The 27030-nt window shown below is 29.4% G+C and overlaps 6 protein-coding genes across 6 annotated transcripts; 3 read left to right on the top strand and 3 right to left on the bottom strand.

Moving 5' to 3' along the window:
• Nucleotides 1–477: 477 nt before the first annotated feature.
• Nucleotides 478–1094, top strand: LOC123294504 (NADH dehydrogenase [ubiquinone] 1 alpha subcomplex subunit 6). The gene is made up of 3 exons (XM_044875555.1): nucleotides 478–665; nucleotides 727–842; nucleotides 908–1094. The coding sequence occupies exons 1-3, from the start codon at nucleotides 545–547 to the stop codon at nucleotides 1031–1033; spliced, it is 363 nt and encodes a 120-aa protein (XP_044731490.1). The 5' UTR covers nucleotides 478–544; the 3' UTR covers nucleotides 1034–1094.
• Nucleotides 1095–2160: 1066 nt separating this feature from the next.
• Nucleotides 2161–3715, bottom strand: LOC123294497 (venom serine carboxypeptidase). The gene has a single exon (XM_044875546.1). It carries the CDS (start codon nucleotides 3579–3581, stop codon nucleotides 2166–2168), a length of 1416 nt encoding a protein of 471 aa, XP_044731481.1. The 5' UTR covers nucleotides 3582–3715; the 3' UTR covers nucleotides 2161–2165.
• Nucleotides 3716–5742: 2027 nt separating this feature from the next.
• LOC123295861 (zinc finger protein 236-like) lies at nucleotides 5743–13708 on the bottom strand. The gene is made up of 17 exons (XM_044877323.1): nucleotides 13615–13708; nucleotides 13372–13542; nucleotides 12778–12903; nucleotides 12152–12319; nucleotides 11958–12075; nucleotides 10429–11009; nucleotides 10013–10343; nucleotides 9470–9635; nucleotides 9142–9379; nucleotides 8989–9085; nucleotides 8683–8819; nucleotides 8449–8622; nucleotides 7814–8273; nucleotides 7024–7295; nucleotides 6690–6933; nucleotides 5937–6198; nucleotides 5743–5791 (listed from the first exon to the last, which is right to left on the bottom strand). The coding sequence occupies exons 2-17, from the start codon at nucleotides 13519–13521 to the stop codon at nucleotides 5743–5745; spliced, it is 3573 nt and encodes a 1190-aa protein (XP_044733258.1). The 5' UTR covers nucleotides 13522–13542; nucleotides 13615–13708.
• Nucleotides 13709–16069: 2361 nt separating this feature from the next.
• LOC123294502 (WASH complex subunit 3) lies at nucleotides 16070–16952 on the top strand. The gene is made up of 4 exons (XM_044875553.1): nucleotides 16070–16171; nucleotides 16252–16416; nucleotides 16482–16789; nucleotides 16858–16952. Exons 1-4 carry the CDS (start codon nucleotides 16121–16123, stop codon nucleotides 16940–16942), a joined length of 609 nt encoding a protein of 202 aa, XP_044731488.1. The 5' UTR covers nucleotides 16070–16120; the 3' UTR covers nucleotides 16943–16952.
• Nucleotides 16953–18795: 1843 nt separating this feature from the next.
• LOC123294506 (60S ribosomal protein L44) lies at nucleotides 18796–19532 on the bottom strand. Its single transcript, XM_044875557.1, has 3 exons — nucleotides 19382–19532; nucleotides 19039–19212; nucleotides 18796–18969 (listed from the first exon to the last, which is right to left on the bottom strand). The coding sequence occupies exons 1-3, from the start codon at nucleotides 19382–19384 to the stop codon at nucleotides 18832–18834; spliced, it is 315 nt and encodes a 104-aa protein (XP_044731492.1). The 5' UTR covers nucleotides 19385–19532; the 3' UTR covers nucleotides 18796–18831.
• Nucleotides 19533–21442: 1910 nt separating this feature from the next.
• LOC123294505 (acidic leucine-rich nuclear phosphoprotein 32 family member B-like) lies at nucleotides 21443–25727 on the top strand. Its single transcript, XM_044875556.1, has 3 exons — nucleotides 21443–21650; nucleotides 24274–24445; nucleotides 24515–25727. Exons 1-3 carry the CDS (start codon nucleotides 21540–21542, stop codon nucleotides 24568–24570), a joined length of 339 nt encoding a protein of 112 aa, XP_044731491.1. The 5' UTR covers nucleotides 21443–21539; the 3' UTR covers nucleotides 24571–25727.
• Nucleotides 25728–27030: the final 1303 nt, after the last annotated feature.

Here is a 27030-nt window from a genome sequence, read left to right as displayed (position 1 = left end):
TATGTGTGTATTTATTAATTTAAAATTTTTAACAAATTTTTCAAGGCATCTTAATGTATTGACCTTAAGGCAACAAATTCTCAGTCCAACCTTGAATAAACAGTAATCATAATCAGCTGTATAATATTGATTTATAAATTTAATTTTGCGATAATACAAAATTTTTGGGCTCAAGGCCCATAACTATATAAATGTGCCTTAGGGTATTTTCTACAACTTTTAATGCATATATGTTATGAGACTGCAGTAAAAAGGTGATTAATAATTTTAAATGATTGTCTAGTCTATTAACCTACGATAATGAATAGATGAATTTAAAGATAAAACAATAAAAAATTAAGAACAATTCATTATTTCGTAAATAAATTAATATTAATTATTATATTGGTTTTTATAATTGTTACAAACACTATAATCTGACATCTATTGTAAAAAATATCAACTAATAGATAAAAATCATGATAGATCGGTAAAGTAGGTAACAATAGAATAACTGTCAAATAATACATTCTACACTACTTTTCATTTAATTTTTTGCCATAAAATGGCTCAAGCAGTGAAAACTCTTCGACAGGTTAAACCGATCCTGTCCACAGATAAAAATGGAGCCAGAAGTCGTGTAATTACTTTGTACAAAGCCTGGTATCGTCAAATTCCTTCCGTTGGTAAATATCAATATCATTAATTATGTAACGTAACCTCTATATAAATTTGCTTTATTATTAGTTTTTGATTACGATATCCCAAAAACGGTACCAGAATGTCGAGCAAAACTTCGTGAACTCTTCGAGAAGAATAAAAATGTAGAAGATATTCGAGTAATTGATTTACTTGTTATTAAGGTAATAAAATATTGAGTGTTGAATGAATTAAATGCTACTAAATTTTTTTTTATTTATTTATGCAGGGTCAAATGGAATTACAAGAAACAGAAAGAATTTGGAAACAAAAAGGTCATATTATGACTTACTTTAAAGAAAGTCAAGAACCTCCACCAACTGATTTCTTAAGTAAATTCTTCCAAGGGTCATAGATAATTGTATATAATTTTCAAATTTTAAGTGTTTATAGTTAAAATAAATTAGAACGTTGGTAATAATTATAGTTTTCTGGTTTAATTTTACTATAATCCCGATAATAGGAGTAAGAAAGATTCTGCTTCACTTTTATGGTGAATAGAAATGTATGTATGTTCATTGACTCCATGCCTGTGAGTGTGTTACTGAGTCTGTCTAGCGCAGAGGTTCTCAAACTTATTTTGTCTATCACCCACTTTGAGAAACAATTTTTCAGCGCTCCTTATATTTAATTTTTAACCGATATTTTATGTTTTAATGTGTGAAAATAAATTAAAATTGAACCCTTACTACCCCCCTACATTTCCAAAATCCGTTGACTACGTTTTACCTTCTCCTAACATTGAGAACAGGTTCTCAGTAAAGATTCCTTCCAGACAGAATTGGGAGGAGAAACTAGTTAAGCCAAAGGGCGTTGTTTTCTACACTGACGGATTTAAATTAGAGAAGAAGGTGGGTTGTGGGATCTTTTCTGAAGATCTTGATCTGCGTCTATCATTTCGGCTGCCGGATCACTGTAGTGTGTATCAAGCGGAAGTGATGGCTATTCACGAGGTTTGTGAATGTCCAAGACTGAACACCCTTAGGTGCAGGGACATTACAATCTTCACCGACAGCCAAGCGGCTCTTAAATCCTTCAGCTCAGTCTGTCTAACGTCAAAGGTAGCACAGGACTGCCGTACGTCCTTAAATGAGCTAGCGGAACGAATGAATGTAGACCTGGTATGGGTACTGGGACACAGGGACATTCCAGGAAATTGTGAAGCCGACAAGGTTGCCAGAAATGGCACGATGCTGCCGGACACAAGCATCAATAAACACCCGGGAGTTCCATTTGCGAACTGCAAGTTACTCCTGAAAGAAGATATTCTGAAAAAGGACAATCTTAGATAGAGGGAAGAACGTACTCGTGGTACTACAAGACAGATATGGTCTGTCTCACCCCAGGACAGCCACTCTAACCTAACCTAACCTACTCGAAATTCCTGTGGCCCTATGACTTTTATATAAAGGTTTCAAAAATCAACATTTTTATTTAGACAAAAATATTTTATTAAATATAATTTATAAATCTATACAAAACAAAATTTATTCTTCTGTAACAAATGGTTTATTAGCAACAAATCTAGATATAAGATCTAAAGCCCATTTGGGTTGATCTGTAGGCACCATATGTCCAGCATTCCTTACTAAAACTTCTGTAAGATTACCAGCAGTTTTAACGTATCCAGCTAACTCTGAATCAACATACCACAATTTACGTGGTGCAGTTTTATATTCGTTTGCACCATTAAAATTTAAATTCTTTAAATAATTCACAGTTAATGGATATGCCACAATAATATCCAACTGACCATTATAAATCAGTACACGATAATTGGCTAACAACTGTATAATCCACGGTGCTACCGACTGCATTACATCCTGTTTCAAATGATCTTCAACCTTCGACGTTTCAACATTAAATGTTTTATTACCAACATGAATTGCTTTTCGAATATAATTTTTTTGAACATATGAACTCATCATATCCATGCTATCGTAGTCTTCACTATGCAAATAATTAAAATAAAAATGAAATCCAGTTATATTTGAAAATAAGGATGAACCATTAATCGTATCACCATTTAAGAGATTATCGAATGTTTCAAAAGCTTCAATCCAATTGCCGCCCTTTATAAACGCTCTACATTGATCTTCAACTTTATGGAAGTAATCTCTTCCGTTGCTATCTACCAAACCTAGTTGATACAAATAATCACCGTATAATAGTTGATTTCCAGGATCGCTCAATCCGTTTCCCATTGCAAGTCCTTGTAAATTAATTTTTAAACCCGCACTCGGATTTTTTGTATGGATTGTATATGAAAAAGCCGGCACATATTTTCCAGCATATGATTCACCAGTGACAAAGAATGGATTCTTTTGTAAATTTGGAAATAGTTTGAAAAATTGTACTAATGCATTATACAAATCCTCTCCAACCGCTGTCTCATTTTGAGCATATCCTTCATCTTTATCAGTAAAACTGTATCCAGTTCCCACTGGATTGTCTATGTATATTACTGAATGATATAAATGCCAGGAATATTTACGCAATTTTACACCATGCTTAGTTTTTATAACAAATGGACCGTTTTCAGTAAATAATCCAATAAGTGATGTTGCTCCTGGACCACCTTGTAACCACAGTATAACTGGGGCATTTTCAAAATCGTTTAATGCAGGGAAAAACCAGAAAAATAAATTTGAATTCGTTTTTTCATTAACAGTTAAATATCCAGCGTAAGATGTTGTATTTTTAAAACCGATCCAATCAACTTTTGCCGCATTCTGTGCTTCAGATATTTTTCCAGAATTTATTAGTGGTGTTAAAAATAATGGTGCACCTGGATCATCAGGATCAGGAGCATGCTGATATGATTTTAACTTTGGATACACATTTGGAAATTTACACCAACTCGATACAACGAATGTAAATAAAATTAAATTAAAAAACAGCATCACGAAATCTTATTTGTAACATTAATTGTAAACATGAAAATGTTTCAATGTAACTAAATTTTATGGTTATTATCTCACTTTTATTATTGCTTGAACTTCACCCTCTTCTCTTTTGACCCTTTATTTATTTGTACCATATAAGTACAGAAATCAACAGCAGCTGATGATCATAAATAAAGAGAAAATAACTAAAGACAAGATTTTTATGTTTAGAAACATTCTAAATAGTAGGGGAGAGACGCAAAGAAATGGGAGGCTTGCAAAGTTTGTTACCCGTAGTAACTCGAGCGTAATCAAAATTTTTTCATATTATCGAAATTTACATTTTTTAGCATGTAATTAACCCACCATATATTAATCTGGTGCTCTCGAGTTAATTCACCTATCGCAATTTTGTTTTTACTAATCTGACCGTCTGCCCTACGCGGGTCCCCCCATATTTAGGGCTAATATTTGGTGGAAGTACTAAGGAAGACCCAAGGAACCCCCCTTATTTTAATCTGACGAGCTCGAGTTACTACACAAATCCCCTCTTGGGCTCTCCTACTAAAAAGGCTTTATTATTTACTTTGGATTCAATATACACATAACGTAAAGAAATTGCATTTTAAATTAGATCAAAATTTTCCGAAGGGTCAAGTTGTTCATGTTGACTTTAGCGTATAGGTACACTACACAGGCTCAATGATAAACTCAGAAAAAAAAAATGGCAGTCATAGGGACTGCCGATAGAAGTGAAAAGTTCGCTTCGTATGTATTATATAGTGTGAAGTCAGTGTGGCTTTGTCAGTTTTGGATATAACAGGTTATAATCTATAAATTACAAAACAACTTTTATTAAATCGCAATTTGTTGAAAAAACTTATAAATGCGTTGAAAAACTTTCAACGCATCTGAAAGACTCTGGCCTTTTGCAACCTATCCTTAAGTAGATTAGACCCTGTTTCTCGCTCAGTATGGATCACAACGGCTGGAGGAAACCAATCCAATATTCAAACAAAGCTTTTAATGTGTATATAATTTTTGAAATTGTTTTTATGTTGACCTGTGAATATATACAGCTAAAAATATAATCCATTAAAATACCAATTGATAAGGATGATGATAGTGTTTCTTTTGTATGAATTCGTGTCAAAGATTATAGTTTTTAAAATATAATTAATAGCTTATTTATTAATTTCAAACGAAATCTTAGTTTATTAAATCAAAGTACATTATGAATTCGATATATCGAATTATCATAATCAGCGTTTTTAAATACAAAAATTTCACAAAATCAACTAAAAATTCAAAATTTAATAGTGAGATCTATAATCTAGCTAACTATTTTTACTGTGGGTCCTTGAAGGGATATATTTTAACAAAATGCATTATTATACCATGCATATATGAAATATACATAGTATATTAAGTTTAGTCCCAAGTTTGTAACGCTTAAAAATAATGATGCTAGGAAAAAAATTTTGTCATAGGTGTTCATAGAATCACCTAATTAGTCCATTTCCGGTTGTCCGTCCGTCCGTCCGACCGTCCGTCCGTCCGTCCGTCCGTCTGTGGACACGATAACTCAAAAACGAAAAAAGATATCGAGCTGAAATTTTTACAGCGTACTCAGGATGTAAAAAGTGAGGTCAAGTTCGTAAATGAGCATCATAGGTCAATTGGGTCTTGGGTCCGTAGGACCCATCTTATAAACCGTTAGAGATAGAACAAAAGTTTAAATGTAAAAAATGTTCCTTATCAAAAATTAAACAACTTTTGTTTGAAACATTTTTTCGTAAACATCACTGTTTACCCGTGAGGGCCCCAATAAGGCGGAAATTTTATAATATGTGTACAAACTATACACTAAATGTCGGTCGGTAATGCAGAAACCTATAAAGTCATTTACATATGTACTATACTTTATTAGTTATGTATATGTCACATGTTTGTATATGTGTAATGTGATAAAGAAATCAACACTGACTATGCATGGTATTTCAACAATTAACTCAGTCAATTGTTTGTTTTCACTTGTTTTTTAGATTAAATGATTAACACATTCTTTCCAAAATAATTAAAAATATAAAATTTTATTAGTGTATAAAAATAAATTATTCTATATAATCATTTATACATTTTTATTTAATTTTTCTATTTATATCATAATTTTTTTAAATCAACTTGCTAGTAAAGTATCAACAGTAACTTTTCCAGATTCATGTGTCCTAAAAATAAAAATTATACTTTTCATCAAATTTCAAATTAAGTCTTTATTCAGAGCCGGAACTATAAAGGAAATCTGCCCCGGAACTCAAATAATAAATCACCACTTCATCTCAAGTTCCGGCCCTGTCTTTATTATAAAATTACCTTTGGATATGAGTTTTTAAATTTCCTTTTTGAGTGAACTTATGTTCACAATGAGGACATTCATATGGTCGATGGTCTAAATGAGTTTTTAAATGCCGATCTAATGCATTCTTCTGATTGAATGATTTGTTACAAAAATTACAAACAAAAGGACGTTCTCCAGTATGAATACGTAAATGACGTTGTAACTGACTAGACTTTTCAAAAATTTTCAAACAAAATCCGCATAAAAACATTTTCTTTTCTTGAACTTCTTGTTCGGCTGAAAAAATAACTTTTTTTTATATAACGCATACTAAGATTCGATACAAAACAAAGCTTAGGGATGCAACATTCATGACTTAAAAGTTCAAATGGACCTAGAATGGGCAGTTTCCATATTTTTTGAAAATAAAATATATCCTGGTATAGGGATGGTGAACCAATAGCACATATGATGTATTACATTAAGAGCGAAAGATGGTGCTTTTGAAATATCTTGCACAATTTCTAAAGCATTATTGATTTTGTTACTAAATAAAATAGAAGCAGTTACTGCCTGACGATTGATCCCAGGGGGCCAAAATTGTAGAAAATTTAATTCCTATCAACTATGGTAATGATCTCCTGATTGTAGCCACGGGTAGCGCACTGCGGTATTCCGCACGAATCGAGCTGGTTTAGTATTATTATTATTTTCCCAATAATCACGAAGTCAAAATTACTTAACGACACGTCTTTGGTTTAAAAATAAATAAATCATGGTGCTTTTACCATTAGGAAAATTATTATGATCCTGAGTTTGAATTAAATTTTGAGTTATTTCACATTCATTATTAGTTACTAAATTTTGTGAATCCACAGATTGAACAATAATTTCATTGAAATCCATACATTCTTGAGAATTCAATGATTTCAAAACATCCGCATCTAATGGACTTATAGCTATATTTATTGGATTTTCTTGAAGCTGTGATAAATTTTCCATTTCCATTTGTTTTTGTACGAAATAAATGGTCTAAAACAAAATAAATAAATATATAGACCAATTATTTTGTTTTAGAAACAACCTTAAACTTGTTTAAGGAAATTTAGTATGTTTTCCCACCTCGAAGTCTTGATTTTCGTTATTTTTATCTGTTTCATTAACCAATTTATTGTCGACATTATCAGAATTTAAATTTGATTCATTTTCTAATACGAAAATACCATCATGTAACTTTCGCATTTTATTTTTAGTTCGAAAATTTTTTGAACTTTTACTGTTAGAATCACTTTTTTGTCGTTCAATTTCTTTTAAATGTGCCTGATGGTGTGCCAATTTATGACCAGATGTACGAAATCGCAGTCCACAGTAATCACATGGAAACGGTCTTAAACCTAAAACATTATAAAAATAAATAATAACTTCGACCAAGCGTAGTTTTAGTGAGTCATTTCAGAAAGGCTGAAAATTTCGTAGGGGTTAGCCAGCACTGCGTTCTAAATCATTAGCCTATTTCGCATTTTCGAAGCGAGGAGTTGTGACTCTAATAGAGTACCAATGATGCAGCGCCTGTCTCAAATTTTAACAGATTCTAGAAAGGATATAACCGGTTTGAATCGACAAACATTTCAAAAATGTCAATGTGAAATCTTTCGCAATGGTAGAGTAAGGGTTTAACTGGTACTAATTTCCTGATGAGACAGAACCGACACATTTAGCATTATGTACTAGCTATAGCTCTCCCCCACACTACCATTGCGAACGATCTAAATCGCTAAATTTTTGGTTCTCTATTAGACCCAAAGCCCCCGAAGAGCGCCGAATAGGTTAACGATTGAAATCCGACCATTACGGTGGGTATACTATGAATATAAAAGTTAATAAATTATATTAATTTTGATTTATAAATTACCAGTATGTAATCTCATATGAACTTTTAAACTTCCTTTTGTAACAAAAGTTTTACTGCAAACAGTACAAACAAAATCTTTGGTGATTGAACCATGAATTTTTAAATGACTTTTTAGAGTAGAATTCAAAGAAAATTTTTTATTACAAATGTTACAAAAAAACGGTCTTTCTCCCGTGTGTGTGCGAATATGACGTGTCAAATCGGATGGTTTACGAAAAGTTTTTGTACAATAGGTGCACTGATTTTTCTTCACTTTATTAACATCCTCAAAATTTATTATTTCAGGTACTAAAATACTATTAGGATTCGATGGTGCTTCTGGAATGTCTTGTACAATTTCTAAAGCATTATTGATTTTGTTACTAATAAAAAAATCAGGAGCAGTTACTGCCTCAGTGGCTAATGTTACTTCTTGAAAATTATTTAATGTATTTTCTTGTTTTGACACTTCTAATAACATCTAAAACATAAAACATAAATATTGATTAAATTTTATGTTACAAAATTGTTAATTAAATTTGTTCTTGTATCATGATTTCATGAAACTACAACCAGAGAAACATGGCAAATATCATTGATGTAACACTTTTATCCTTATAGATATTTAATTTTCTTGTACTAATATGGATACTTACATTATCATTCTCTTCAGAAACCGTAAATACAACATTTATGGGATTGTTATTTTCAACATCAACGCTTTGCAAAGTTTCTGATACAACATTTGTTTCAGTTATAATATCATCTAAACTTTCCGATGTTGGCATTAAATTTTTGTCTAACGATTCTTGAACATTTAGTAGAATATCCTAAAAAGTTAATATTATGAAAGTATACGATGAAATTGATAACTTTTATATTATTTTTACCACAGGTATATTGGATGTGTTTAGTTCTGCTAGAGTAACGTTTCCAGTTTCATCTGCAATTAACGTATTTATCACATTTATCGCCTGTGTTGCAGATACATTAATACAATTTTCAGCACTTGTCACATTTACCTCTTCTGTAATTAAAATTTTAGAAGTTATTTTTATTACAATTTTTTTCTAACTAAACCTTTTTCAAACAAAGTCAAAACAGTTAAAGTCGAGTTAGGAATTTCCCAAGAGTCTTTCAGGCGAGAAGAATTAAACTAAAATTAAAAACCAAAAAAATATTTAGATGTAACTTACCATTACTGATAGCTTGAGTATTTTGATCAGTCGTATAATTTATTCCTTCATTTAAAACAGTTTCATTTGTTGCTTTAGATTCTTCATCTTGCTGAAGCTATAAAAGAATTTAAACTAAACAATTGATATATTATATAACATTTATAAACTTACAGCGCTCATAGCTACATCAAGTTTGTGAGTTGTTATATGTTTTCGACAATTTGAAAAGGTTTTAAAACTTTTATGACAATATGGGCATAAAAATGGTCTTCTTGTACTATGTGATAATAAATGTCTTTGCAAACTTCCACTTGTACTAAATACTTGATTACATTCTTTACAGCTATACGGTCGTATTCCATCATGGGATCTTTTATGATTTTTTAAAACACCAGAAGATCGAAAATTTCTATAAAAATAAAATTAATTAATATTTATTACAAACATTAAAAACCGTTTTAATATCGAAACACGTTGAAAAATAAAATTAAAAGTATACCTGTTACAAATATTGCATGCAAATGGTTTCTCATTGGAATGTATACGCAAATGTTGTTTTAAATGACTCATTTTACGGAATGCTGCGTTACATTGCATACATGTATGAGGTCGAATCTCTGAATAATTAGTACGATTTTTCGGAGACACGTATGATTCTATCGTACCTAGAATACAAAATTTACAATTTTGTTGATTGTTTATTAATGGTATAGTGAAGGAATTCCTTCAGTACTTTTTCTTAGGATCATCTTGATAATATGAATATTCTTTATAAGCTTTTTTGATTTGCTAAATTTATTATTATTATTATATTATTATTATTTATTAGAATATCATTTTTGATAATATAAATATCATTTATACCATCTAAATAGAGTATTTTTTTAAACTGTGATTTCTTCTAAATCTAAAGACGTCGATATCTCAGATAGAAATAAAAATTTTACCCTCTTAAGAAATTGTAATTTTAGATATTCTCGTTCAACTACTTGTGAAGGAACTACCTTAAAAATGATTCGTTAAATTTAAGTAATTAAGTCACCTTTATCAGTCACATAAAATGGTTCATGCAATTGAATATTCGAAAGTAAACTTTTATTTGAATTTAAATTCGATTTTAATTCATGTCTTTTAATGTGTGATTCTAATAACTTTTTGTTTGGAATTTTTTTATTACAGAATGGACATTGATTGGTAACTGTAATTTCAGTTGAATTCTCTGGATTATCTACGGCAGTTCCATTTCCATTTCCATCACATATCGTATTTTCTTTCTGTACTCTTAATGGTTTTTTTGTCTTTTGATTTGTATGCGTTCTCAAATGAGATGTTAAGGTTGTTTTGACTGTAAAACTTCTTTCACAAATGTGACACTGAAAATCATTTAATAATTTAATAATGAAAAAAGTATTAAACAGACGAAAATATTTTAAAATCGAATCCAATTCGAAAACTTACCTTATAAGGTTTTTCATTTGTATGGATTCGTATATGCCTAACTAAATCCGACGGTTTTTTAAATTCTTTCGGACAATACGAACATTGATGCCAACGAATATTACCAACTTTACGTTGATAAACAACATGTCTACGAAGTGTACCATCTGGTCCTCGATCCGCTAATGCAATTGGTCGTATTTCAATATCATTGGTCGTCGCTGATGTTGTTTCAGATAAATTCTCATTCTTAATTTGAACGGTTGTATCTTGTGATTTATTTATTTTGTTATTCTCACTATTATCCCAAGAATTTTGTCTGGACGTTGTATCTTGTATAGCTGAATTCTCAACAGCTTGTTGTAATATATCAGTTGATTTATCATTATTTACAGATGTCATTGCTTTGTTCAACATCATTATTTCTTTTATAACATTGAATGGACTCGATGAATTTTCAGTAGGTAGATTATTGTGGACACGATTTATATGGGCATTTAATGTACTTAACTTCCTAAAGATACACTCACACTCATTGCATGGAAAAGTGTTTCCATTTCTTTCTAATGAATGAACTCTAATGATATGTACGCGAAGATTACCTAAATAATTATAAAATAAATATTTAAGATTCAGAAAATTCTAAATTTTTTTTATACTTATTAAGGTTATTATAAAACAAGTGAAAACAAACAATTGACTGAGTTTATTGTTGAAATACCATGCATAGTCAGTGTTGATTTCTTTATCACATAACACATGTATAGACAGTATGTATAAAATGTATAGACAGTGTCATACATTGCGCACTCATTTGTTTTTTTGACGTCACGTAAATAACAAAAGATATTCACTTTTAAACAAACACACATACAACATACAAATACTATAAAATTTGCACCTAATTATCGCCCTCGTGGGTAAACAGTGATGTTTACAAAAAAATGTTTCAAACAAAAGTTTTTTATTTTTTTATAAGGAACATTTTTTACATTTAAACTTTTGTTCTATCTCTAACGGTTTACAAAATGGGTCCTACGGACCCAAGATCCAATTGACCTATGATGCTCATTTACGAACTTAGCCTCACTTTTTACGTCCTGAGTAAGCTGTAAAAATTTCAGCTCGATATCTTTTTTCGTTTTTGAGTTATCGTGACCACAGACGGACGGACGGACGGCCGGACGGACGGACAACCGGAAATGGACTAATTAGGTGTTTTTATGAACAGCTATGACAAAATTTTTTTCCTAGCATCATTATTTTTAAGCGTTACAAACTTGGGACTAAACTTAATATACTATGTATATTTCATATATGCATGGTATAATAATTGCCATAAAAATTTGAAGTCGATTAATCGTCTCTAACTCAAGATAAATTTAAGTAAAGTTCGGATAATTAAAAATATAAAAAAAATACATGTACATATTCTCTATTGTAATTAAAAATTAAATATCTCGGGAAATATTTTCCCCTAATTTTCTTTTACTTTTTTGACGGAATTCGGTACTTTCTCAATGTCTTATTATTGGCGGGTTTTCTCTTACCTATTTGACCAAATGCAGCTGAACACAGTGAACACTTATATGGTCGAGTTCCAGTATGTTTATGCATATGTATTTTTAAGGTATTCTTTTGACTAAACGCGCTCCCACATGTTTTACACTAAAAAGATATATTCGATATATTTTTTCAACAATTATATAAATACATTTGGTTGATATACGTGAATAATACTTACTTTAAATGGTTTTTCACCACTATGAACTCGAGAGTGTCGAGTTAATAAACTATACTTGGCAAATGATTTAGAACAAACCATACACACATGTCTGCCTATTTTATTCCGTTTAAAACCTGCTCGTTTACCAGTTGATTTAGTTTTTAATGTACTTAATAGTTGGCGAATCTAAAAACATTAACGAATTCCCATCATTGAACATACAGTTTAAGTTTAAAGCAATACAATTTAACTAATCAAGTGATACTATATAATCACAATATTTTGGGCATGCCACCGATCACAAATCGTGGACTACAATTGAAATTTTGAAATGAATCATAAATTAGTTAGTCAAAAACAGTTTGGCCTGTCGCATGGCCTGCGTAAAACTCCAGTAATCAAGATGGGCTTACCGTAGACATTCTTTGATTCAGTAAATTACAGAGCATCTTGCTATAGGAACGACAGTAAAACAAAGATAATTATTTAAAACTATTAAAATAAAAATTCTGTTTAAAGTAATCGAGGTCAATTTTAGTAATTCACTTTTTAGATTAATCTTTAGTTTCTTGCGCGCAAATGGTAATTAGAAAGCATAAAAAAGCTGAAAAAAATATATATTAGCTTATAACATTAATTTATACCTTACTATGTTCTGCAACATGGCTTCTATAGGAAGTTTGATTGGAAAATTCTTCTTTGCATAAACGACACTGCCATGTATACTTTCGAATTTTGTCATGAGTCTTCATATGTATGTCAACTTGCAACTAAAATTTTTAAAAATTATATTAAAGCTGTATTATAAACTTAAAGTTGAATGGCACACAATTACATGTGATTTTATATAACAACTTATCATTGGACCTAAGAAAACAAACCACACTCATTAACACATAGTTTGTTTGTTTACGTACAATAATTTAATGTTTTTGTAAAATAATATAATCCAATTAAATCATGTTATAATTTAAAAAAATCCCTACCTTAGTTGAATATTATTAAATGAGATTTACTAATATCTTCTGATTATTATTGGCTACTGGTTATCGAATCATAGTCAGTAGATAAACAAATTTATCAATTTTTGTATTACCTGTAGCTCCCAAATTAGGGCTCAGATCCAAATTTGGAAAAGAGTTTTTCTATTGCTCTTGATGAGCTTATTTTGGGAAGTTAGGTTTCTGCAGTTAATAACAGAACACATTGTAGAAGTAGATTAATAGCTAAATACTTACTTGTGTATCAAACGGTTTTTCACATTCAGGGCAAAACAATTGATCATCACTCTGATGAATTGCCAAATGTGATTTTAAACTTGCAAAACGGGAAAATATTTTATTACATATTGGACATTTTAAAGTTTTGTCCTCATTTGAACAAAGCATTTGATGTAATTGAAGATTTGTCTAAAAATAATTACAAAATAAGTACTCATAAACTTTAAACTTTTAGTTTCAAATCAAAATATTTTAACTTACAAGAACATTATATGAAGCCGAACATTTTTCACATTTGTAAGGCTTTTCTTGTATATGTCCTTTTTCGTGTTTTCTCAACAATATCTTATTAGAAAATTTTTCATTACAGTATTGACATACAAATTTATCCTAAATAAAAAATAATAAATCGAATAACTCAAAATGATAATAATGGACTAAGAGCCAGCGTCTGCCAGACATACGTTAAAGTATAAAAGCTGAAATTTTTTTTGGGTATTCTCACAGGTGTAGGGAACAATCTTTGGGGGTTACAAACCTTGACTAACGGTGCCTTCGATAGGTATCAGGTAATCAGGGGCGCAGTACCCGAGCTCTCTCACGTTGTAGTATCATGGAAGAAAATGTAGATGTTGTATTTTGTGCATTTGACCTTCTACCGCGTCTGTAGGAGTGTTAGCCCCTTCGGATCGGTCTGTCTTTTTCAATATTGACTTAAAATGGTCATTTGAACACTATGTGTAAATTTCAGCTTTTATACTTTAACGTGAGAGAGCTCGGGTACTGCGTCCCTGATTACCTGATACCTACCGAAGGCACCGTTAGTCAAGGTTTGTAACCCCCAAAGATTGTTCCCTACACCTGTGATAATACGCAAAAAAAAATTCAGCTTTTATACTTTAACGTATGTCAGGTAGGCGCTGGCTCTTACTCTATAACAAGAGTAATTTTAATAAAGTATAAGTTATTACATTTTCGGTACAATTTGATGTGACTAATATTTCATTTGATTTAGGATCAACCAATAACTGCTGGTCAAAATAATTATTAACTTCACCAATCTGAGCTACAGGAACCTACTCATAAAACAGAAATATAAGTAATAATAATATTTTAATTAAAAATCGCAAATGAACAACCTGTGGTCCTTCGAGTATAAAACTACCATCGTCTAAAGTTTTTAGGATATATTCCGATTGTAATTGATCACTAGATATTGTATCAATATTCTGAATTGGGATTGTAATAAATGTAAAGTTATCATTCTTTTCAGAATTTTCAATTGTTGATGTAGAAACAGTATTAAAATCCATTTTCTATTTGTACTTAACAATAACTTCCCGCCCTGAAATACGAAAAAGTATTTTTGATATGAAAAATGTTTTTTTTGTATTAATACGCGTTTACATGTGTATGCAATACATAATTATTTTATTTTACCTTTGTCCTTTGTATAAATTATTTGAAATGAAAATCATTACTGCTCTAGAAATACTTTAGTGTAATTTTTATATAATCTAAATATGTAGATTTGACAAGAAGAAAACTAATCTGTTCTTTAAAAATATTATAATGGCGGAAGAAATCATCAACTTATATATTTGACAGTTCCTTAGGCGCCACATAAACAAATTTTACGTCACAAAAAGAACAACGTAATAATTCAAGCTTACAAGGATAAGGACGTAAAACTCGAAATAAGGAATGAATTCAAGCTACGTAATTTTTTTGATAATCTACTATTTTTCGGCACAATGAAAATAATTTGCCGATTAAGTGGCAGTCTATGGACAAACATTGGGTACTTTCACATTTATATCTTCTGGACTTTATAATAAAAAAAAATACGTTCTATCCGGGAGGGGGCGTGGTCATAGAAAATACTACATGAAGTGAGGGGAGGGGCGTTCTAAAGAGGCTGAAATTAAGACACGTAGTTTATGGGGAAAAGTTCTTCTTTGCTTCCAAAACTTTGATAGTACAAACACACAAACTTGACAGATAATTGGAAAACCCTCAGAAGAACATTTATTTTAACTGTGTTTTATACTATCGGGAGCGAAATAGGGATTTCTGATAAAAACTAAATTTTCGGAAACCATTTTGAATTTTCACACATAAAAATTGGTTCATTATTATTAAAAAAAATTAGTTTTAAATATCTTAATTTCTTTTACTTTTACTACTTCGTCAAAGAGGGTGTTTCTACTGTCAAAAAATCAGTCAAGCTAAGTAAAACACTGAAGTTGGATATAATGACAAACCAAATAATAGACATATTTTCTTAATACTCGATTTCCATTATCCAATGCAAGTGTTTCCTGTGTTTCCTGCAACAATACAAAAAATTGTTTAGCAGCAAGGTTTTTTTTATTCGGTCAAAGCTACAATGGAAATAGTTGTGTTTCGGCTCGGTAGAAAGATAGAGTTCATGGATTTTTTGACGCGGCATAGCCTAAACTATAGACATTATTTGATAAAGAACCCACTAAATACCCTTTTAAAAATATTGTATCTACACCTATGTTTAAAATAAATAATTTTCTTCATCGAACAACCAGATTCATAAGTATGACTGTCTCTGTTCAATGTATATGTAAAAGTATACTTGTCTCTGTTAGGTATACTAAAATAGATATAAGGAATCTGTTTGTCCAGTCAATTCAAGTAAATAAGTAAATACCATATAAAAATTTGTTAAATTATTAGAGTTATTATTTTAGTTTGTTTGCCAAATATTAAAAATTTGAAATTAAATTTCAACCCTATGGATATAAATTTACCACCGGGAGTCGATCCCGATATTGATATTCAAGAGGTAGAGAATACCGCAAATATTTACATTAGAAAATGCAATTTTTATATTTTTACCGTTTATTCTCTTTCTATAATTTTTAGGTTGATCCAATAAATCAAAAACGTTCATTAGCGTTTATAAACCATTTTATTTTAAGAACAATTACATTTTTAAATACATTCGCAAGTACCTGTGAATCAAGATTTACAGATTTTGAAATAAAATTACGAAAAATTGAAGCTAGTGTTTGTATATTAGAATCTAAAGTAAGTTACATAAATCAAGTACAATTCTCAGCTTTTAAAGCTTATAAAATTATTTCGTATTGTAGCTTTCTTCAATTCCAGAACTAAATGATACTCCTGTAGTTACTAGTCAACCAGAGGAAATAAATACTAAAAAAGATGTTTTAGAACAACATCCTGAAGATGAAACACCTAAATCTGTAGTTGATGGTAATGTATCAAATGTTTCGGAAAATATTAAAACTGATGATAATGAAAAACCAGTAGAAAATGGAATACGTATCAAAGACGATCCTACATACTCCAAGTATTTTAAAATGCTTCATTTTGGTGTACAAGAAGAGGCTGTGCGTTTAAAAATGCAAGCCGAAGGTTTAGACCCGAATATATTAAAGTAATTATGATTACATAGAAAAGTTCTCTTTTTTTTACAAATTGTTATTTGAAAATTTCTATTTTTAGTGAACCAAATAAAATTGTTCCTCGAGTGGAAGTGAATACCAACAGTATAGAAGACGACTCAGATTCAGGAGCTAGTTCTGATTAATTTATGATTAATTTAAAATTGTAAATATTGTAATAAAAATAAATATTTCTTATTTTTTAATATTCCAGATTCGTTGTATCCTAGAATTTTAAAACCAAAGTAATGTTCTTTTTGTGGTGTCAAATTTAATTCATTTTGGCAAATATTTGATTATACTCTGGCGAAAAAATTACGATTTAACAAAGGACACACAATGAACATGTCCCAAATCTCTTGAAATTTTGAAAATTTATACCGGGTGTAATAAATTATTTTCACACCCCAATTTTGTTAATTTTAGAAATAAAATTGTTACATTGGCTTTTCAATTTGATAATGTTAGTTGACGATCACTTTTTATACCATGTATCAGGGGCGGATTTATGTGTAGGCAAAGTAGGCCTGTGCCTACGGCGGAAAAAAATTCGTTTCAATTATTAAAAATTTTTTTGTTTAATAAAAATGTAAAAATGTCAATTTTTTTCAATTTTAGTCAGTTTTGCACTGCAGTGGCAAATTGTACTGCGGAACGTTCATTTTCATGCTTGAAACGTATCAAAACTTATTTGCGTTCCACGATGAAAGAGAACAGACTAAATTCTTTGGCCATAATTTGTATTGAAGTTGAAACTTTGCTACAAGTTGATCTGAACAAAATCATCGATACATTTGCTGTTGAAAAAGTCCGACCTAAAAATGTACATTGAAATAATTGAAAAATGATTAGTTTTTTTGTTTTGAACGTTATTTCATTCATTATATTTTATATTTTTCAATTTCCAAATAAATAAAACAGATTTTTGTTTATAAAAAAAGGCGGCATTTTGATGCCTGCCTATGGACGGCAAATTCGTAAATCCGCCCCTGTCATGTATCTTTGAAATATATCAAGACATACTAAGTTTAGTCTCAATTTTGTAACGCTTAAAAATATTGATGCTACGAACAAAGTTTTGCTGGAATTTTTATAGCGTGATCAGGACGTAAAAACTGAGTTCGTAAATAAGTAACATAGGCTAATTGGATATTGGGTCCGTGGGATCGATCTTGTAAACCGTAAGAGACAAGAATTTAAATGTTAAATTTTCCTCATAAAAAATTAGCAACTTTAGTTTGAAACATTTTTTCGTAAATATCACTGTTTACCCGTGAGTGTGCGAATTAATTTATAACATTAAATGTGTTATATGAGAATATTCATTTATGTACGTGTATCTGATACCACAGTCGTGTTATATACACACGACTGTGGCTATCTAAGAGTGACTATCATTCTTTACTTACCAATGAAAAAAAAAAAACGAATGCGTAATCAACACTGTCTACACATGGTATTTCAACAATTAACTGAGTCAATTGTTTGTTTCATCATGTATTAGGTATTCGAGAAATTAACTAGTCAGTTCTTTTACCAAAAAAAGTTTTCAATTTTATACACAGTTCTTAATTTTGGTACGATTTTAAAGCTTAAAACTTGAGGAATATTGAGGATAACTTGAGAAAGTATTTTATGTAAATGGTAAAACATTTTTAGAGGCACTTATTGACTATAAAAACCAAAATTTATTACGACTTCTTCATACACCAAAAAGGGTTGTCTTTGAGAATTAATTTACCGTTTACCATTCAGAGAATCCACTTGAAATTTATACAGAAGGTGTATTAATTACTCATTGACAGCTAAAATTTCAGTTTTTTGGTAACACTTTCGTTTTGGTATCGAAACACCTTAACAGGCAAATGAATATGTATTTAACCTAGAGATAATGATTACTTAAAAACATTTACACAAACAACTTAAGTACCGGTTTTGTTTAAGAATTTATGGAAAAATATTAAGATTTAGAAATATAAACTCACATTGTTATTTATAAACAAATTTTATTAGACGGTATATTACAAAAATTAAATTAAAATTGAATCATTTGTCCTTTACGTTTTTTGTCACCACCTAATTCAAAATGTTTGCAACGTTTTAATGGAATCTGTTTACGATATTTACATTCGGTACATTCCATACGCAATACGATTTTCTTGGTTGTCTTGGCCTAAAACAACAAATTAAATTAATTTACAAATACACAATTTACTCTAAATAACAATAAAATGATACATACCTTCTTTCTGAAAATAGGTTTTGTTTGACCACCAAATCCTTGTTGTTTACGATCGTAACGACGACGTCCTTGGGATGCATGTCGTTCTTTTGATTTCTTATATTGGGTTACTTTGTGGGGCTTGTGGACTTTACATTTTTTGCAGAATGTGCGACGTTGTTTTGGAACGTTAACCTATAATAAATATAAAATGTTTCATTTCAATATGTAATTGTTTTTTTTAGCTTAATAATATAATTGAAAATTGATGGAATATTTATTCATAAATACAGCTAGTTTAACAAAAACAACAAAAGTATGGTATTTGAATCAGATGGACGTAGATAATTTCTTAAAACCTTACCATTTTGACAAAGTTATGTCCACAATCACTCGGTATACTATTAAAAAGATTTACTAAGAATAGTTATTCTCTATAACAAATCCTATATCGTTGTCACTTTTCATTCAGTATCTATGAATCTTTTTAAATTTTTTTTTATCGAATATAGTTGGCGCCACTAATTGTTATAAAATAGCCTGAATATCTGTTTCCGTGTAACAAAATTTACGTATCGTTGATTTTCGTTTTTCGAGTATGCATTTTGAAATGTTTTATAAAAATGAAGAAAATCCCCTCCAACTTATTATTTTATGGATCATGATCTTCATAATTTCAACAAAAAATGTTATCAATTTGTTTGCATCATTTTCATTACTGCTAAGTTACTTCGAAGTTTAATATTTCATGCAATGCTGAAATTAATTAAATTTATCCATACAAAATAATAAAATTTCCATTCAAATTTTTTTTAAATTTTGTAAATCATGTTTGGCCTGTTTTTATTCAAATTTCGATTTTCTAAATTTTCATCAATAACATTCTCAGTAAAGTCACAAACCATTTAAAACGTATAATGAAGATTGGTATTCTATCGACATAACAAAATTACAACGCCATTAGCCATACATACACTTCTAGTATGTTCTTCGCAGCGACTATCAGTAGTAAGAAACAAATATCTGAATTGGAAACCACGAGATTTATTGTATGGTCAAAAAGTGTGTCCCTTTTAATAAATTATAACAATATTGTGTTTGTTTTAGAATAATTGAGTATTTCTGCTCATCTAAAAACGTAAGGTTTATACCAAAATGCGCTGCTAAAAAATGATTTATTTCCGTGTCTGTTATGTAGTTATCATAACAAAGCATATTTTCAAAAATATACATTTTTTCTCATATTACTTTTGATAGGGAATTCAGATAAGTTAATTTTCGTATGTGTTTAAGATTGTTATGAATTTTATAAAATCTCAACCTATGGGTAAATTATAAATATTTTCATTTTCAAGCTTAATCGTTTATATTTTTTTTTATCTTAAAAAAAAAACCTATTTATAACAAGGTTATGTTAAAAAAACATAAATTAAAAAATTTTTCTTTTTTTATAATGGCGTTCAATTTTATGATTATTTAAATTTGCATTATTTTTATTAATTAGCACATAAAAATTACCCGGATTTCTTGCAATTGTAAATTTTTTATAGAAACAATATTTTTTTTCAATAAAATTATTTAAAAAAAAAAAAAAATTTTAGTACAATTTTATTGAAAACCATGTTTAATAAAAAAAAAAAGTGTGCTGTGATTCAACAAATTTTAAAAATATTTCACAAACTTTATCGAAATTTGATTACGCAATAATTGATGAAATATGGGGATCCAATGAAAAATAAACTTGAGATAATCTATCTAGGTTTTAATTAAGTAGTGTGCATCTGGCTTTGTTTTACACAAATTCCATAATTATGCTACTTATATTATTTAGTTACTTTTCTTTTTTTACTTATTTATAAGAATAAATTTATTTATAGTATTAAAAATATGACCCAATAAAATTTGAAAATTGAAATAATTCTTGTATGGTTATTGCTCTTAAAAAAGAGTGTTTATTATTCTTTAAGATTATCATTCCCTCTATCATGTTTGAGTAACTTGAGAAGGAGTTCAAATTTGGTGACTTTAGTACCATACTGAAGTACTCAATTATTGATTATTTGATTCATTAATATATTACCCTGGATATAAAATATATTTCACCCCATTTACAACTTAAAAAGCGAATTTATTAAAGCACCTGGTGTTAGCTTTTCAAACTAGGTGAGCTTTTCAAATTTAATCTCCTGCCCAGATAAAACAGAAACCCTATCATACTCTCGAACCCCTCCCTTGTTACACAAAAAATTTAATAACTATTGTTTTAATAATTAATTAAGGATAATTTTATTTTTTAAATAATTAATAATTTATTATCTTTGATTCCTACATAACAAATTTATAAATTTATTTTTATTTTAAAAACCGGTATATTAACCAATCAAACCACGTATTGAATACAGCGGCGCCATCTTCGTTTTTGAACAAAGCGAGGTGTTTGCCGGTCAGTCGTGCGTTTGGTTGTCTTAGCGTTCACATCGATTACGCTCAATTTTAGTTCAAAACTTTATTATTTTACTATAATGAGTGCTAAAGAAAATAATTCTGAGGTTGCCTTGGAAAAGGTAGCAGATAACGATAAAGCCGCTGGTGATGGAAAATGTGAAATTAAAGGAACGAAAAGAGCAGCGGAGGTATGTACATTTTTAATATTTATTTTTTCCCATTTTGTGATTATAAATTTTTTTTTATCTTAATTGATTTTTTAAAATGCTATATACAATTTTTTTTATGAAGTCATACTTAAATTAATCGCGGTGATTGTATATTTAAATCTAGTAAACTGTTTATTGAATGATGCTTCCGTCCACATTTTGGACTAGTAAGAGATATTGATCAAGTATTGTTTATTGTAAATTGATTATAATATGTTGATATCAAATTTATTTTTGCGTATTTTTATTGAAATTAGGCCAAAATAATATTCTTATGACAGAGCACGTTTTTAAATAACTATTTGTAAATGCTTAAAACATGGTGGTTGATGGCGTCCCGCCATAGTTTACATCGGCGTCCCTGTAGGAGGCTTAGGTAACTTCATGTGAACATGGCGGTCTTTTGAATCAATATATTAAACAATATTCGATAATAGATACAATTTTTTAATAATAATTTTATCAATTTGTATATATTTTTAAATTTATTATGAAATTTCAAAACATATTAAGTAATATCATTTCCTATATTTATTTGACATGTTGTTTTTTAATAAAAACATGGCGTTTATGAATTTTAAATGTTTATGACAACTTAAAATATTTATTAAAATGTTTGTGTAATAACGATAGTTTACGTTAATTGCCCTTTTTACAAATTGTAAATGTAAGAATTTATGAATAGAATCCATGAATGAATTAAAAAACTTTCCTTTAAATGCCATGATTGATTAGTTCGATAGTATAACTACTACTACACAACTTGGCGCATGCGTATATCAATTGTATATGTTTTCAATATTAACATCATGTTGTCTTTATCATTTTGTGTATATTTTCAAACGGATTTCATATCTTTATCTTAGTTGAATACCAAATAAGAACACTATGCAAAATAATATACATTTTTATAATACCTCGAGAAGTGTAACCAGTTTGCTTATAAACAAGGTTAGAAAGATATGTACTTATTTGTGTTAGGAAATGATAAAAATATACACTTTTGCAATTAATTTACCATCAAGCGTTTTCGTTCTATTGAATATTTTCATCTCATTTTTTATTATTTTTATGATAATAGTAAGATTATTACCACAAAAGTTGTATAAGATTTGCCATTTGCTTGTTAACCGACTTCAAACAAAAACGGAGGAGGTTATCAATTCGACTGTATTTTTTTTATGTTTGTTACCTCAGAACTTTCGACTGGGTGAACCGATTTTGATAATTCTTTATCTATTTGAAAGCTGGTGCTTCCCGTGTGGTCCCATTTCATTTTGGTCGAGTTCTGATTACGGTATCCATGAGAAAATCATAAAAGTCTTAAATTTGCATTAAGTATGCACGAATAACTCAATATCACGCCAATCGATTTCAATGATTCTTTTTTTAGTGATAAATTAGTTGGTGCACTTCAAGTTCACTAAAAATCACTAAAAAGAACTTTTAACAAAAAGAAAACCGACTTCAAAAGAAAAACTTTTCCAAAACAAATTAAAATGCACTGAAAAGTAAAAAATAACGAAGAGCAAAATGACCTATCGTAACGCTTTTATTCTGTTTACGCTTAAATGAACATCTTAAAAAATTTTGGAATATAAAAAAACCTTGATTAAATAGCTTAGAAAATTGTACTAGAGGTGTTTCTAAAATTGACGCGTGCTTGTATATTCAAGAGAATAAATCTAAGGCGCCAAATTAAAATTTGACCCCCAAAGCGGGAATGTAACAGATGCCTGCAAGCGCGCCAACTTGGTTTAACGATATAGGAAAAATATCCAAGAGGCTTTCTTAGGCCTTAAAAAATTGATCTACGGCTTGTTTTTTAAATTGGCGCGTGCTTGTACATTCTTGAGAATAAAGTTAAGGCGCCAAATTAGAATTGGACCCCTAAAGCGAGAATGTAATTGTTATTTAACAGATGTCTGCAAAGCGCGCCAACTTGGTTAAATGATATAGAGAAAAAAAACCAAGAAACTTTCTAAGGCATTATCTTGGAAAAATAATTAAGAGATTCTATAAATAAATTGGCTTGAACATTTAAACCGTTGCAAGGATATTTGGTTTAAAAGAAATCAAGTTGCGCCTAATTGAGGCATGAAAAATTAATAGCATTGGTTAATATGAAGCAGCGTTTCAGTGCATTTAAAAATAATTTGTTTATTGACTTATACATTGTGTTACAGATTTAAATCCTTAGTCAATATATCTCGTTTTAACCATAAATGCGAAGAAGATCGCGATATCTTTAAAGCTAAGCGAGGTCTCTAAAGTTTGGTAATTTAATTAATCTTATCGGCGTCAAAAATCGCAATCATTCTTAGATATTTCTCCAGCATGTTTTTATTGTCCATGCCTTATAAGAGAAAAAAATAAACTTACAGTCCAAAAATGTACCGTTTAGGAAAAATCAGACTAGAGGCAAACATATTTCCAAAGTAGCATGTTCTTTTAATACTAATAATCACGGATATCGGAAGCCACGGATGCTGTTTACTGCACGGGCCGAGATAGTTACCGTAATTCTCAGTTAACGCTCAAATGCCACAAAAATATGTATAAATATTATTGATTATATTCATGTTATATTTTTAAATTACAGGACAAAAATGACGATGTAAAAAAATCAAAAAAAGAGGCTGAAAATGGAGCGGGCTCTGATGCGGAAGATGTAGGAGATGAAGAAGAAGACGATGACGAAGATGTTGAGGGAGAGGAAGAAGATGATGAAGATGATTTACCAGTAGGTGAAGAAGAATATATAGGAGAAGAAGGTAATAACTAATTAAGTGATGCGTATATGAACTATTTTGCTAATCATTCTTAATTTGATGTTTTTGTAGATGAAGAAGACGAAGAAATAGAAGCAGAAATAGAAGAGGAAGATGAAGATGCATAATACTGGTGCACAGTGTGAATAAATATTATGCGAAAGACATTGACTCATGTGCTCATATTTAAAAATGAAGCACTATTCATTTTTCTTTGAAAGTTTGGAGTTATTTTCGTGTTGAATTATTCTTCGTATTTAATTTTTGTCTTAATTTTTATATAATTTTTAATTAAAAATAGCTGTTCATTATTGATCTTTTTGTAATTTGTATAAAGTATAAACTAAAATAGTATATAAAAAAAATATTTTTCATATATATAATATCTTGGAAATGATCGTAAAATCATTATTCACATATTTAAATTAAAATAAAATGACGAGGACAAAAAGGAAACCAGTAAACAAACACAATGGATAAAAAATAACTCCAGATTTTCAATAAGTTATAAAAGTGTGTCGGAGGTTTTTTTTAATTAAAATAAACTAATTATTTAATAAAGAAAATATGAAAATATTACGGTGGTCTGCAGTAAAAAAAACAAGTAATATATCTGATGTGTCAAATATTGTGAAGCTGAAGCAAGGTCCATGGACACCATGCAATTATGTCAACAGCCTGGAGTTTGAGGACCGACCACACTCTCACGCATCATCATTTAGAATGAACCTAATATTTATTTTTGAGAACAATGACGTATAATTAACATCAAAAATTGTATAACAAAAAAATGTCCAATCTGTGTAAAATAGTTTTAAATTTTTTTTAGAGAATAAGTGAATTTTTTGAGTTTTTAAAATTGTCATTGATATTAAAACCCGTAAGTTTTACTTCTTGTACAAAAGTGTTTTCCAAAAAAAATACTTAAAACGATATAAAAAAAATAGCAGTTGTATGGAATAAAACAAATGTTCTAATTTTGTAATCCTTTGATGTTTTTTTTTTTGTTGTATTTCTTTTTTTTTTTTACAATTTATTTAAAAATAATGAGAATTGGGATGTCAAAGGATTAGAAACTTAAGTAAATTGTACTTTATTTATAGAGTAAACGCAATAATCGTGTAGTGAATGCTGTTTTTACTGCTCTGCTGTGCTATTCTCTTCGATTTGATCATCCAAAAAAGTATAAGAGAAGCGCCAGTGAGTGACAGTTTTAGTCTAATCTGAGTTGTGTAGTCTATGTGAATTGTATGTATGAGAATGTAATTATATTTTTTTTAACGAACTTTTCGATTGTTTACAATAACAAAAGTTCACGACTTAATAAAAATTCATTTTTATCCAGTCAAATTAGTCCATAAAATATAAGTAAGGTTACAAAAATTTCCATAGAGCTAAAAATTGGTATGAATGTTCAGAATACTATTAAAAATGAATTGTGAAAAGTCCCCATCAATCCCACTTGTGCAAAAAAGTTTTATTGAGGGGGGAAGTTTGCAAAAATAAGTTTTTCGCGTTTTTCAGCAAAAATAGTTCAGACATTTCATTTATAATAGTATTCTGAACATTCATACCAATTTAAGCTCTATGGGAATTTTTGTAAACCTTCAAAGTGTAATTTGACTGGATAATTAATAAAAAATTTAATTTTTAGCGCCAAATTGTTGTAGCTAATCCAATTATTAATGTGAACTTTTGTTTTCTCTGCGTTCGTTTTCATAAAAAAAACCTGACTCCGTAACAAAAGAAAATTTTAAACATAAGCATATGGAATATACTCCGGATTATTTGAAAAAACAAAAAAAGAAATAAAAAAAAAACTTGGCTCAATATTTTTTACTACACATACCAATGTTTACAAGACTTTGAACTACTTAAAAAATATTATTTAAAATAAAAAATAATAATAATAATAAAAATGATGTTAATAATATGGGGTGAATTTTTAAACAAGTATTAAAAAAATACAACAGATTCTTGCTGAAATAATCTATTTTACTGTAAAAACATTTAAAAGATTATAAATTAATTTTTCTTATTTCATCATTCCCGAAAATTCGTTATCTCAAGATTTCTTTTTGTGTTTCGAGAAAGGAAAATCGTAATTTTTCTTTTTCTCATCTATTTTTTAAAATGTTACTGTTTGGTAATAGTTGTGCGATGTTCTGTACTTGGATTTGATGTGTCAGATACTTTTCTATCTTTGTTCAAAGGTATACTCTTCAAATGTATTGATTTTTCATCCTTTTCCCTTCTACCATACACATTTCTCGTGCTATCATTATTAAACTGTTGTGTTTTTCTTGATTTAGGTTTGGGAAGTTTGTTGCTTTCCTTGTCATTTACAGGTCGTGATTTTTTAATAAGAGAAGTGTTCGTATTTACGGTATGATCACTATTATCATTATCTTCAAAAATTGAATTCATGGTTAAATTTGCCGTCGTTGCGATATTATATGAATTCTCAACAAGTGCTTGTGATGTTGCAATCCAATCACATTCACTTCCTACAGTTGTCTATAAAAATAAAAAAAAACAATTAAAGCGTAAATCAAATACAACATTCATTTTTCATTTTCTTTTTGATA

The sequence above is a fragment of the Chrysoperla carnea genome, chromosome 3 (assembly GCF_905475395.1).
Source record: "Chrysoperla carnea chromosome 3, inChrCarn1.1, whole genome shotgun sequence".
NCBI lineage: Eukaryota > Metazoa > Arthropoda > Insecta > Neuroptera > Chrysopidae > Chrysoperla > Chrysoperla carnea.
This window is presented reverse-complemented; position numbering and strand designations above follow the sequence as displayed.